Source organism: Misgurnus anguillicaudatus, chromosome 24, assembly GCF_027580225.2.
Source record: "Misgurnus anguillicaudatus chromosome 24, ASM2758022v2, whole genome shotgun sequence".
Lineage (NCBI taxonomy): Eukaryota > Metazoa > Chordata > Actinopteri > Cypriniformes > Cobitidae > Misgurnus > Misgurnus anguillicaudatus.
Genome location: NC_073360.2, coordinates 18,640,962 through 18,655,935, shown reverse-complemented (window position 1 = coordinate 18,655,935; position 14,974 = coordinate 18,640,962). Strand labels below are relative to the sequence as shown.

Genomic DNA, 14,974 nt, shown 5'->3' with positions numbered 1-14,974 from the left:
CTATTGAGTGATTTTTCTTGTTGTTTTCCTGTTATTCAATTCAATTTTATTTATATAGCGCTTTTCACAATAGTTAATTGTTTCAAAGCAGCTTTACATTAATAGATGTATGAAAAGCATAGAAAAACGAGCTTAGTAATAATAATATTATGATTTTTCATGTTATGTTAATTCAGTGTTGGACAATAGTTTAATATTGGCTCACATTATTTTAGTAACAGGACATCAGTTTTGACTATGTGTGTGCAAAGTACAACGTTAGACTTTCATAACTGGAATGATTTGACTGATGATCCCTTGTCAAGTCACACATTGAATAACTTCCGTAGAATATAAAAGTAAACTTTGAAACTTTTTAGATTTCATGTGTAACATGGAAATAAGTGAACACATACAACATAAGAGTTGCTTAATGGGATGAAGAAAAATATGGCTGAAAACAGTGTTGCAGCTAATAGGAAATCGGTGGACAATCCTTACAATAGACATGGCAGGTTTAGTAAAAAAAGTTTGAACAGTCAGTACTAACAAGGTTCTGGATAAGAGGGTATATAATATAAAGTGCTACAGTGTATGAACGAACCATGTTTTGCCTATTTTTCTGATCTGTTAATAAAGAGTATTTGAATATTCTTCAAAGCTTTATTTGATATCTCTGGTTTTGTCTTGGTTAGTAAGTCCAGTCAAGGTTTCAGTGATGGGACTGGCAAACGCTCAGTAGGAAATCTCATCCTCGGACACAATCCGGGAAGTTCGGTGTGTGAGGGGACAGATGGGACGGAGTTGAGGGAATGGGGTTAGCTATTCAGTGGAAACGACAGATTAGGGTCTTTTTTGTTTGGTTTATGTGAAAAAAATGTAACGGGACATTTTGCAGTGTGATGCCCCCTCCTGGATGTCAGATGCTTGTCCTGGTCATTCCAGTGGTCTCTTTAGGCAAGAGCCTATCCTGTGATGTGGTCAAACACTTATGTGCTTATTATATGGGGGGTGAATTAAGAAGCTGCACTATTAAAAACACATTTAAAGCAACACTATGTAGTTTCCATGTAAAAATGACTTACAGCTCCCCCATGTGGTTGAAAAGCGCTACAGTGCCTGGTATCAGACACTCTTTTGCAGGCAGGGGGAAGGGCAGGGCTGTGTTTCCTACCCGCCACCGCCACTTTCAGAGTGTGCTTGTAGCAGCTAGGAGGCTGCTCAGGTTGCAGCAACAGTACAATTTGTCCAGTTAAAAGTTGTTCTATCACTGAAATAATTTTAGAGACATTATTTAAAGGTAAAAAAACTACATAGTGTTGCTTTAAAGTTAACCTTTGCAGAGGATCTATAATGTGGCTAGGTTTAACTTTGTTTTAAATACTAGGCTTCAGAAGATATTAAATGCAAATGTGTGCTATAGTAGCTGAACATAGAGGTCGAACCAAATTAACCCATATTTATATATTTCCTTTAGTTTTAAGTATATTGATAAGTCTATATAATAGCACCACCTACAGGTTTGTTTTATCCATACACAGATAATCAAATTCTTTATTTTTATTGAAAAACAGTGAAAAGTACAGGATCACAGTATAAACATTATATGCATAATATAAATGTAACAGCTGTACAAATTGTGAGAAACATTTACAACATTTTTTAATAGTTTAAAGAAACAAGGAAAAACAAAAAAGACAAGAAAAAGGGGAAAAAAGAGGGTAATAAGACTTCCAGTTATGTGTCAGTTTTTGCTTTTTTGTTACGGAGTATAAAATTCATACACCAATAGTGCCGTAAGCCAGCCCCGAAAGTAAGTGGGACACTGTCCCTCACTAAAAATTAAAAAAAAGCGGTAGCTAGAAACGTCGTGAAATCTCGTCGGATGAGCGCGGTTTTCAACCTAATCCTACCCACAAATCTAACCCTAAACACATCATATCGAGAGTTTAAAAATTACTTTAATTGGTAAAGATCAAAATAAGATTTATCGATTTAAATTCTTAGTTATTTTTTTTAAAGCTAACCCAACTAATCCAGCTAATTTCATTTTTGTGCACATCACAGGGCATAACCCATCAGTTAACTACAGTTAATCTATGAAACATTTTTGAGACATCGATGTCTGCTTTTTGGGTCAATTTACTGTATTACAAATTATTCTTTAATTTAAAAAAAATTCTTTAAAGTGATGTTAAAACGTGGCGTTTATGGTGGCATGAGATACCATAAATATTACATCCCTACTGAAAAAAATCCAGCCAAGTCCAGTATAAGCTGGTAGCGGGTTTTAGCTGGTTTAAGGTGGCAGCAGCTGGTTCAAACTGGTCCCCCCAGCCTGGCAAAGCTGATCAAGCTGGTGGGTCAGCTGGTCTTCCAGCCTGACCAGTTAAGTCTAGTTAGACCCACTTAAAGCTTGCTACACCAGCAATACGAGCTAAAACCAAGTTGGGAGACCAGCTTAAACCAGCTCACCAGTTTATGCTGGTTTTAGCTGGATAGGGTCTACTTCTAATCGTTTCGTTTCGTGTTAGATGCGCAGGTGTTTCAAATAGGGTCAGTTTCCCAACCCACCACGTTTCCAACACTATGATTTTATGCGCTCCAGAAACGAGTGATGAAAACGACAAATTTCGGTTAAAAATCCCTTAATTCGTAAAAATGTTTTTTACGCTCGCTTGAGGTGGTTTTTGTTGGGTTTCCATTTCCATCCAAACGTGAAGTGAATCTTTTCAAAATTCACAAAAAAAAAAAACATGAATTTGGTGCGTTTTCATCAAGTTGTTCGATCGAATGACGGTGATATTGGTAACCTAATAATCAACAGTAAACAAACCGAAGCACACTTGGAAATAGAGACATGACTGCAGTACAATAAACCTACGTGACTGATCGTATGTTTCCGCTGATGTTGTCTTTACCATGGGTGATGGGTCTCGACGTCGTTGCAATGTTTTTGCTGCTAGTGTGCCTCCATCAACAATTTATTTTTCTGTGCACAGAATTCAGTTTGGCAATAGGCTTTATGCCCAGGCAGCCCAGCTGCACTACTTTCTGAACTTCAGCCAGCTCCTTGTTTCCTGTCTGCCATTATTGGACAAACCGATGAATCCAGGTGTGCCTGACCTCAGTAGTCACAACAACAATAGTCACACACACCTGGATTAAGTTTGTCCAATAATGGCAGACAAGGAGCTGGCTGAAGTTCAGGAAGTAGTGCAGCTGGGCATAAAGCCTATTACATGCTGCACGCTTAATATTAAAAACTTGCCTCATCGTGACATTTTCTCGCGTACCTTGTTTTGTTTACTGTTGTTTACTAGGTTACCAATACCGCCGTCATTCGCGCGCAAACTACTTTGTTTTTGCTTTTTGTCGTCTCCGTTTACATGACGCATAAAAAATTCTAAAAATAAAAAACATGTCAATTTCATTAACAAAAACAAGTGACTATCCTTATGCCTCATGAGGTAAACATGTTTCCTCTCCTACCTGTCCAGCAGTGTTTCTCATTAGTGTTTTAAGGCTTACCATTCTTAATTCTTTCCCGTACCGTTACCGCAGAATAACTAACTCAACGCTCTGCAAACTGCGCTTATATAGCCTGTGAGTGGGCGGTCTTTGTGGCGTCATACATGACGCAATTGAAAGAACACGCCTGTGTCACATGGACAACAACCACAGAACTGAATGTGAAGGGCCAGCAATAAATCACTAAGACAAGAGTTTGCTGTAAGTCAAGCAGTCCTCTGTTTTGATTTTCAAAACCATGAAGAAAACTACAGTATTCCTATCTGGAAATAAACATATATGTAAATATATAAACAATTAAATAAATGCTTAAATAAATCTGGCACCACATATCATCAACTGTGTTAATGGTTTAAAAATATTTTTATATTGATTTTCAGAATACATTTTTTAAATCGTACAAGTATAATTCAGCAGAAATGAATGTGTTAAACTGAAATTGTATTCTATGATAATAAAATAGAGTTTAATGGGGGAAAAAATCATTTCTATTTTGTTTTCCTTCTCATCTTGAAATGTACCCTCAGTTCTGGAATGGGCCATATTTAATGCTTTATTCTGTATTCAGGTGTTTTCGACATGCAAAGTACAACAACTGAGACTTTGATAACAGGATCAAATTGATCAGTTTAATAGTAAACAAAGGCTGCATTTATACAGTTTCAGACAGAACACAGATGCCCTGGGTAAAACACAATGAAAACACCAAATGTTGAAAATCAACGGAGCAGGGAAAAACAGGCTGTATGTCTTATCAGGCTGTGATTGGCTGGTTGTAAGCATTTATTTGCAAAGGGAAAGGGTGCTATTGAAAGGGCAAGTACATTCTAACATTCCACAGGTACATGTGCTCAGGCCTTTAAATCCATTTACACAAACACTGTACAATGGGAGAGTGGGGAAATGAAGAGCTGGCAAGACCACACTTGGCAGTGCCCATTCTCTCTTGTGACATCCACATCATGCGCAGTCAATGATAATCTTGCAAAAGTCATTTGTGGGTGTCAACGTGGAGCTGCCATGCAAAGGTCTCAGCTTTTCTGTGAAGCCTCTGACAATCTGAGCGGTAACCCATGTAGGTCGTCATCAGTGTCTATTTGTACAAAGTCAAAAAAGTCTTGTGCTCTTGTTTGAGGGACGGGGTGGTGGCAGCATCCACCTTCTCCATTCACACGCTTTGCTCTCTTTCATTCACACCAAAATAAAGACATACATGCAGAATATACAATTATTTACATAAACATCCGTTAAAAAGCTACAGTGTTAATATGAACTTAAAAATGTTTCAAAAGAACGCTAAGTAACTACTCAGGTTTTTGACGAGGCCAAAATAACACAGGACGGCAGACAACTACATTAGCTTGCCTTTATCCATTTCGCCGCTCGCCATCCTTTCAGACACTCCAAAGATTTAAGATATGGAGATGAGAAAAAACTGGAACCATGCAATGATGGCACTGGTAGAGATTGTGTAAAAAGATGAGGGGTCTCCCCATCATAGTTGTCCTACTTCAAAGACCATCTAGGTCAAGAATCTTCCACATCTGCTTCAATAAAGTGCATTTGCTTCAAAGCTGAATACTGTTGGTTCCTCCTTTAGGCTTTTTTCAGCCTTACATCAACATGTAAGAAGAACCATGACTGTATGTGTATGTATCTATGGTTATTTTGGTGTAAGTGCGATAATATGTGCGGTACCCCTTGGATTGACAATAATTATAGTCAGACGTGGGCCTCTATATTGTCTTTGAATACTATTATCAAGAACGCTAACACATCTTCTTACAACCAATAAATAAAATAATAGAGTGCAGTACAAAACGATGAATATGAAGTGATTTGCATTTGGGCCTCCTAGGATTCCCATATCAAAGTCCCTCTAGTTTGTGTAAAAAAAGGGAACAGAAGTCTTTTGATTCGAGTTGTCCCACCTGTTGTGGTGTTGGACAGGAAACAGATGAAAACAGACGACAGATCCAACTGCAAGTCCAACAGCTTTTTCATACATAAAATCTCTATTTTTAGTTTTCATCTTTGGTAGTGAACTTATCCACGTCCTTTTCAAAGTTTCATCTGCAAATAAAGTAATACTTGGTCTGTTGCTTCTTGTGATTGTAAGGAGAGTAAAGAAAAGGAACGGAAAGTGCTTTGACTGCTACAAAATGAAAACAAGGGACAAGATCTGATCTTCTCTGTGTAAATGAGAAGTAATGGTCCCTGGAGTGCGAGCATCAATGAGGTTTTCAGATGAGACTCTATTCGTACAGAGTAACGGTGCAGTAACACAAAGCAGAGATCCTCCGGTCCACGCTTGCCTTGTCTGTACAATACAAAAGTAGAAACACGTTAGTACTATGAGCTACATTTAAGTCAACTTCTCGTGCATACTATACAGAGCAAAAGGCACTCACATTTTGTAACGTTCTCGATATCAGCTGGGTCCTGGAGGATCTTTGACAGGCCTTCCAACAGCATGGAAGCTTTGTTGTAGCGATAGGCGATGTCTTCTGTCTGCTGAAACATCTCATCTAGTGCCGCTGACTGCACCTGTTACACACAGTGTTTTGCTTAAACAGATGCTTGATAAATATCTTAAAGGCATAGTTTACAAAAAATAAGATTCTGTCATCATTTATTTACCGTGAAGTTGTTCCAATGTTCGTAACCAAGCACATCTGGGGCACTATTGACTTCCATAGTAGTACAACAATAATACTGTGAGAGTCAATTGTGCCCAAAATCTGTTTAGTTATTAACACTCTTCATTTGTGTTGAGCAGAACAAAGAAATGTATACAAGTTTGTAACAACTTGAAGGGTGAATAAATGATGACAGCATTTTTATTTTTCAGCTTACCATTTCTACAGCATGGTTATAGATGAGCTTCTCAGCCGTCACACTGTTGATCTCATCTACAAATCTCTGCTTGTCAGAGAAGAAGTGGTTCAGTTTGTCCGTGAGGCGGCGGCACAGAGAAATGCAGCTTTTGTATCGTTCATTTAGACTTTTCACCACTGAAGACCAGAGAGAAAATACGGTGTACAGTTTTAAAGTCAAACTTGAAGTTTTAGACTTCACTGTTACATTTAAAGAGCTCAGATGCTAATGCTTTCGCCATGTGTTATACGTTCATCAAATACTTTCACTTCTAATCTGCTTAATCCACACGTCAGACTATTCAGAAATCTGTTACACGGCATGTCAAGTTCTTTTTTTTATTTTTTATTGTTTTTTTAGATTTTTTACATTTATGTATACATACATCATACGACCAACAAGACAAAACATAAAAAGACCAACAAAGATTAAAGAAATAATAAGATAGTTGCCTAATTCTAATAGTGACAATAAGTCATAATAGAAAATAAAATTATAAAATAAAATAATTATTGCTTTTAAAATATTTAATAAATAAAAACACAAAACATAAAAAAGAAAAAAAAAACATACATAAAAAGGGTAAATAACATTTACAGTATCAATTCCAATACGCTGACCCCAATCAGATTTTACAATATATTGCAGTCTATGCATGTGTTCCACATTCTTTCTAAATGCCTCTAAACATCAAATTCCTCCATTTTAAGAAATTGTACAAAAGGACTCCATATCTCCTCAAAAGTTTTATATTTATCCTTTAGAATGTGGCATGTCAAGTTCTAAAAGTGCACTGAAGACGAATGTGAAACGACCATGCATCACATTTAAACTTGGGTCGCTTGTGAGTACTTGGTCCTGAATATAACTCCAAATGTGGCCGCCAAGTAGAGACAGAGCGCAGCGCGTCATAACCTGAAAACCACGCCCACCGGGGGGGGGAAACAATCCAACCGTCTCCATTGACTTTGTATTGCGAGAGGCCGCCTCCTTGTCATTTCTGGCTTCTAACAAAAAAACAGAATAATGCCTAAAGGCCGCTGTGCGACAAGATGTACAGCCAACAAGCCAAAAAAACCCAGAAACACGTCTTCCATAAGCTGTCGAGCCGTAAAACTCAGCCTTTAAGGAGAAAAAGTGGATCTCCGACTACGTTTCCCTCTAGTGGACGCAGTTCTACTAATATGAGTACTATGAAAAGTTGCCTGATTTCACTTTTGTGTCTATAAACGCTAATTTTTTGAGGTCGACAGCTTATAAAATCTTATTTACAGATAAAAAACAGAATAATACCTAAAAGCTGCTGTGTGACAAGGTGTACAGCTAAAGGGCGATTTATAGTCGTGCGAAGGTTCCACGGCGTAGGCTATCCGTAGCCTGTGCGTAGCTCTGCGTAGCCTGACGCGCACCTCACAAAAAATTTAACAGCGCGTCAGATCTACGCGGACCGCAAGCGCTGTGATTGGTCCAACAGAACCCCTCCCGTCAGGTAAAAAAACTGCGTCATAGGTATTTCCGTTTGGGACGGTGAAAACAAAGATGAGCCAAGTTGAGGAGTGATTTAACTCAAACTGCATTAAAAGTCGTTGTTTATTTACTTCCATCACTGGTCTTCTCAAATTATACACAACAAGTTGCTGTTTCTTCTTCGTTTGTGGGTTAACTTGCTAAGCTTCTTCTTCTTTCACGTTTGTGCTGCTACTGTGGTTACACGCGTGGATATTGCCTACCAGCGGTCGCGCGTGTGTTTGCACGTCGACGCGGACGACGACGCAAAAGTATAAATGAAAACCGACGCGAACCCTACGCCGTCGCTGCTACGCCGTAGGACCTACACACGACTATAACGAGCCCTTAACAAGCCAAAAAACCCAGAAATAAATTTTTATAAGCTGTCGACCTCAAAAAACGAGCGTTTAAAGACACAGAAATGGAAACAGGCAACTTTTCATAGTACTACTATTAGTAGAACTGCGCCCACTAGAGGGAAATGTAGTCAGCGATCCACTTTTTCTCCTCAAAGGCTGAGTTTTACGGCTCGACAGCTTATAAAAACTTATTTCTGGGTTCTTTGGCTTGTTAGCTGTACATCTTGTCACACAGCAGCTTTTAGGCATTATACTGTTTTTTGTTATAAGCCAGAAATGACAAGGAGGTGGCCTCTCGCAATACAAAGTCAATGGAGACGGTTGGATTGTTTTCCCCCACGGTGGGCGTGGTTTTCAAATTGGCATAACTGCGCTCTGTCTCTATGTATCACAGTGCCCCCTAATGTGTGGTTCATATTTTTTTTTACATTTTTTAAATTCTGATTTTCATCATTTGCAATGTTTCTAAGTTGAATCTTTAGTGATTTTGCAACTGTTTATGTCTTGTCCAAGAAATGATGTGCAAAAAAGCTTGCATGCACTTAGAGGGTTTTGCATTGGAAGGCAGTCAAATTTGTTAAACAGCAAATAAAATAACTATATAAGTGACTTTTGTAAAATAAGGCATTTCAATTACTGTAACAAGCTCACAACACATATACATACAAACTTTAAAGCGTCATATGTAGCTGCTCACCACTTGTTTAACAGCCGAGGATGGATTAAGCTTGGCAGACTTGATCTGAGCCTTGGCCAGGTGTAGTGAAGAGGCGAGCAGCTGTGCAGCTTTCATGTACAACACCAACTGCTCCACCTGCCTGTGTGAATGACCAAAGTATTCTTTGAGCTATGAAGATACCCATGTGCATTTATTCATTAATGGGTGTGTTTAAAAAAATACTTTTCTTACCCCCACTCCTTGCTGAGCTGACTGATCTGATCCACGACCACACTGTCCTGAGGTGGATAAAGAGAGGCAGCTGATGCACCTAAATCTGGTCCTCCAGTCCGGAGAGAAGCGATCTCAAGTACACTATCGGTAAATGACAGCATCATGCGCAGGTGCATCAGTGTGTCCGTGTGCTCGCGCTGCCAAGTAAACACACATCTGTTAGTTGGTCTGAAAATCTATCATCCAGTTCAGATAATTTACTTTGTGTAATTGACGAAATGTGGATTAAAACCCACAAAACACGGCTCCCTTACCTCCATCAGCGTCTCTTCAGGCAGTTCCGGTGCTTCAAAGGTGATGAATCCCTCTAAGCTGGGTGGGGATGTGCCATATGGGACATAGCGCAAACTGCTAGGACCTGCCTCAGCTCCAGGCGGAGAGTTACCGATGGTCATACCCGGAGGAGAGCCCGTATGCACCTTACCGCTCGTGGAGGACAGGGAGCCTGCTGAGCTGTTGGAACCAACTGTGGACACAAGAAGACATACGATAAAAATCTGTGATATTGACACATCAGATACATTTAGGCTTACGAGAATAGCAGTCTTGTATAGTGTAACTGTTCAAGTACTGGTTTATAAAGCAAAGCTTCTCACCTGAGGTGGTGCGCGGACGAGAGGCAAGATGGCTACAGGTGGGAGGGGTGCTGCTGTTGGGGGGTGAGCCCACCGTGAACACAACCATGCGGGAACTCGCACCACCTGCTGGCAAACCGCAATTCCCTGCTGGGGCTAGGGATGCACAAACAGCGGTCACACATTGAATGACCAGACAATAGGGCTTAATGCAAGCTAGAAACCTGTCCTGATATATTATGGTGGTGTATAGCTACCTGTGTCCATCGGTCTTTCTGTGTTAAGGCTATCTGTGCTGCCTTGGTACGGCTGTCCTCCCAAAGTGATTCTTACTGGCTGCTCCGACAAACGTCCGGCACTCACAGACCTGAGGAAAATAACCAGCTTGTTATTTTAGTCAATTAAGAGACCAAACTTTTTTGATTGAATCGAACGTTTGCTGACCTGCCAAAGGAAGTTTTGCTGGCCTCTGGTGCAGACTGACGCACGCTTGGATATGCAGAACAGTGATGTGCACAGAGGTCACGTCCATCCATATACGTCTTAGTTGGGATGGGGCTGTCGGCTATACCCTGCTGGGATGCCAGGGCCATAAGGTTGCACGAAGCTTGAGTTTTAGGGATTTTGAAGGGAGCTGTTGCCTAGATGAGAAGAAATCAGATCATCATTTGCTGACTTACAGCCACATGCGATACATATATAAAGGGACACTCACTTTTTTTGAAAACATGCTAATTTTCCAGCTCCCCTAGAGTTAAACATTTGATTTTTACCGTTTTAGAATCCATTCAGCTGATCTCCGGGTCTGACGGTACCACTTTTAGCATAGCTTAGCATAATCCATTGAATCTGATTAGACCGTTAGCATCGCGCTTAAAAAATAACCAAAGGGTTTTGATATTTTTCCTATTTAAAACTTGACTCTTCTGTAGTTACATCGTGTACTAAGGCCGAAATTAATTTCTAGAAGAGTCAAGTTTTAAATAGGAAAAATATCACAACTCTTTGATTATTTTTTTAGCGCGATGCTAATGGTCTAATCAGATTTAATGGATTATGCTAAGCTATGCTAAAAGTGGTACCGCCAGCTGAATGGATTCCAAAACGGTAAAAATAAAACGTTTAACTCTAGGGGAGCTGGAAAATAAGCATATTTTCAAAAAAAGTGGAGTGTCCCTTTAATGCTTTCTCCATAGCTTACCTTAGTAGGAGAGCCAATGATGGTCGGCAGGGGCGACTTGGTTAACCAATCAGAGGTGCGAGGGGACGAGCCAAGGTGCTTTGTTGGGGAGGTACCGAGGTTGCCAGGGCGACTGAACTGCGGGGAGTGGCTTGTGGGGTAGGCTAATGATGTGGGGTGCACTGGATCCGACAGCTGCTTATGTAGTTTTTGCTTGTTCTGGTAGATGTCAGTAAGCGTGGGTGCGCTCTGAAGACGAGCACCTAAAAGTTGAGAGGGGGGCACAGGGGAACCTGAAAGAATAAATGTTTTTCTTTTAGTAAATTGTTATGGTGACTGTCCCATGGCACTGTGTAAGATTACTCAACCACTAGGTGGCAGTACAGTACACGTAAGGTGAAATGACACAGTGGGTCAATGAGTTTGTTGTTTACATGATCATTGATCATACAGTGACACTTGTGCAAAAACAAGTACTTGGTTGGAGGTTTAGCGATTTTACATGAAAGCTAATGCAGCACACACTGTTCTCGAGTGTTGTCTCCATGGAGACCAAAATAGCTTAGACACACTGTGACCCACTGGGAGGAAATGACTAGCAACCGCTTGGTAATGGGATCGTTAATGAGACTGCTTTAAATGAGACACAGTAGAGCTGTGGGGCTGTGTGTCAATCACTCGCACAAGTGCATGCTTAAACTTACCACCTGAAGAGCTGCGACTGCGTGCCTCGTGGCTTTGGGGATGTCCGCAACAGCAGTGTCCAAGTTGTTCAGGAATAGTGCCCACTAGGGAACAAGTACACACCGAAGACATGTCAGAACATGACGGTCTTAAAAAATAAAGTTTTCCCGTTAAAAAGGGTGGTTTCTAACCTAGTGGAGAAGGGGAGTAAGGTCGGGAACTGCCTGTTGAAAGACGCCGTCCCACGGTTTGTACTGTATCTGCAGGGCTAGGGGACCCAGAAACCATTTTAGGGAAGGCCATGGGGCTCGTGTTGGATCGCCGCACTGTGCCTGACCTGTAAAAGAAGAACAGAAAATGTCATGTTTTTAAAAACCACAGTGGCCCCAAAACATATTTAGATACATAATGTATGAACAAATGTGATATAAATTTTGAATTGTGACTTGTGGTTCATATACTTTCTGAAGCAATGCTTCGAGAGCATTTTCTTTAAAGTGAATTTTAGGGATAATTCTTGGACTCTTATTAGGCTTAATATGAGGACCAAAATATCCTTGCTTTCCCAAACAGTATGCATTTTGAAAATAGGCTCATTTTCCAGCTCCCCCTGGAGTTAAACATTTGACTTTTACTGTTTTGGAATCCATTCAGCTGATCTCCGGGTCTGGCGCAACCACTTTTAGCCTAGCTTAGCATAATCTATTGAATCTGATTAGACCGTTAGCATCGCGCAAAAAAACAACCAAAGAGCTTGGAAATTTTTTCCATTTAAAACTTGACTCTTCTGTCGTTACACCGTGTACCAAGACCGAAGGAAAACTAAAAGTTGCGATTGTGAGATTATGAAAATAGTCCTCTAACCAAGGGGACTAATTTCGGGCAGTGGGTAATATCACTACGCCTGCTGCAGCCATGCTACAGCAGCAAAGTCCTTGATTATAACGCCAGAATGAGAGTATAGTTCTTAGACATATCTGCCTAGAAAATCACAGCTTTTAATTTTCTGTTGGTCTTAGTACACGATGTAACTACAGAAGAGTCAAGTTTTAAATAGGAAAAATATCGAAACTCTTTGGTTATTTTTTAGCATGATGCTAATGGTCTAATCAGATTCAATGGATTATGCTAAGCTATGCTAAAAGTGGTACTGCCAGACCCGGAGATCAGCTGAATGGATTCTAAAACAGTAAAAATCAAAAGTTTACCTCTAGGGGAGCTGGAAAATGAGCATATTTTCAAAAAAAGTGAAGTGTCCCTTTAATGGCACATAATCACGCGGTAGAAGATAAATATTTCTTCATAAATTTTGTTGATACTTATCTCATCTCTATTGCAATTTGGTCTGAGGTGACTGAAAGGGTGAGATGATGTGGGCAACAAAAGCAGACTGCCCTGAGAGAACATAATCCCTTTTTGGGACAGAGGGCAAGTCTTTGTGAAGTGGGCCAAGCAGATGTTGAAGGCTGACTTGAATAATGGGGGAAGGTGCAGCAGTTATAATCTCTGCTAGCCACCTGCCTTAAACCCCCAAACCCATCCTCTCATTTAAACAATCCCTTAAATAACAAAAGCAGCCCCATCAAGCTGCCCGTTTTAATTAGGGGACATCTTTGTTCCAGAGATGGATTCAGGAAATTATGTAACCCTCATACGATTAATAAAAAGCAGTTCACGAAAAAACATGGGGTATTTTTAAGACGTCATGTCTCAAATCTTAAAGGATTAGTCCATTTTCTTAAAAAAATCCAGATAATTTACTCACCACCATGTCATCCAAAATGTTGATGTCTTTCTTTGTTCAGTCGAGAAGAAATTATGTTTCTTTAAGAAAAACATTCCAGGATTTTTCTCATTTTAATGGACTTTAATGGACCCCAACACTTAACAGTTTTAATGCAGTTTAAAATTGCAGTTTCAAAGGACTCTAAACGATCCCAAACGAGGCATGAGGGTCTTATCTAGCAAAACGATTGTCATTTTTGACAGAAAATAAAAAATATGCACTTTTAAACCACAACTTCTCATCTATCTCCGGTCCTGTGATGCACCAGCACAACCTCACGTAATTGCGTAATGCCGTGGAAAGGTCACTTGTTACATAAAACGCACATTTGTGGACCATTTTAAAACAATAAACTGACATTAGTTAGTATCATTCCACATACAACACCGTTGGAACGGTCCTCTTTCTCCACACTTGTAAACACAGTTTCGCTTACGTCATCCGTGACCTCTTGACGTGATGATGTATTGCGTGGGGTTGCGCTGGCGCATCACAGGACCGGAAAAAGACGAGAAGTTGTGGTTTAAAAGTGCATATTTTTTATTTTTCTTGTCAAAAATGACAATCATTTCACTAGATAAGACCCTTATGCCTCGTTTGAGATAGTTAAGAGTCCTTTGAAACTGCAATTTTAAACTGCATTAAAACTGTTACTTGTTAGTGTCCATAAAGTCCATTAAAATGAGAAAAATCCTGGAATGTTTTCCTCAAAAAACATAATTTCTTCTCGACTGAACAAAGAAAGACATCTTTGGATGACATGGTGGTGAGTAAATTATCTGGATTTTTTTAAAGAAAATGAACTAATCCTTTAATATTACATAATACAGAAATGATCGATCATCAGTTATTTATCCTACATCATTAGTTGGTACAAGATTAAGTTAGCAGTGCCAAAGGTGATAAGTTCGAGATGATACTGTTATACTTTGTAGTGATATGACAGTATATTGCAGAGGCCTATATTTGGACTTTTTGGTATACATTTTTTCAATCGGCCTGTAAATTTCTCTATTACTTAAATTTTATGTTTGTAAAAAAAAGACACTCAGTGTCACTTAATGTAAAGCCAACACCACACTAGTAGTTTAACACACTTATTCAAACAGTACCATGAGATGTCAGATCCACATGAATTATGTCTTGTAAATATGTTTTAAGTACTTTAAAAGGGTACATTTATAAATGTCATGCATAACTTATTTACTGTAATAACATCTGTGTTATATCGGCCTCATATTGTCCATACAGCTTTCTTAATATTGGTATATATCGGTCGACCACTAATACTTTGTAAAGTTGCTTCGGATGAAAGCGTCTGGCAAATGAATAAATGTAAATGTATGGATCACTTACCTGGGAGAGCCATACAGAGTGGTGGTTGGGCTGCTGGAGAGATTCTGTTTGATTCGCTGATAGTTTCGCACCTGTGTGGGCACAGGTATCGGGGTGGTTTCACTTCGTGGTGACACCATTTGGGTCTGTCCAGCGGATGGCTGAGGCTGCCTGTCAAACCCAGAAAACAAAGTTGTAATCCAGTCA

General features: G+C 39.7%; 1 protein-coding gene across 1 annotated transcript in view; it reads right to left on the bottom strand.

The window, feature by feature from the left end:
• Positions 1–5,485: 5,485 nt before the first annotated feature.
• The window catches only part of ulk2 (unc-51 like autophagy activating kinase 2), a 33,432-nt gene continuing 23,943 nt past the window's right edge, over positions 5,486–14,974 (bottom strand). Inside the window, exons 15-27 of the mRNA XM_073862999.1 lie at positions 14,789–14,938; positions 11,838–11,983; positions 11,667–11,750; positions 10,984–11,255; positions 10,227–10,423; positions 10,040–10,149; positions 9,804–9,938; positions 9,462–9,673; positions 9,166–9,344; positions 8,957–9,073; positions 6,367–6,526; positions 5,922–6,057; positions 5,486–5,830 (exon numbers count right to left, since the gene is read on the bottom strand). Coding sequence (XP_073719100.1) covers positions 5,766–5,830; positions 5,922–6,057; positions 6,367–6,526; positions 8,957–9,073; positions 9,166–9,344; positions 9,462–9,673; positions 9,804–9,938; positions 10,040–10,149; positions 10,227–10,423; positions 10,984–11,255; positions 11,667–11,750; positions 11,838–11,983; positions 14,789–14,938 — 1,963 coding nt within the window. The 3' untranslated portion in view covers positions 5,486–5,765. The remainder of the gene's footprint in view (positions 5,831–5,921; positions 6,058–6,366; positions 6,527–8,956; positions 9,074–9,165; positions 9,345–9,461; positions 9,674–9,803; positions 9,939–10,039; positions 10,150–10,226; positions 10,424–10,983; positions 11,256–11,666; positions 11,751–11,837; positions 11,984–14,788; positions 14,939–14,974) is intronic.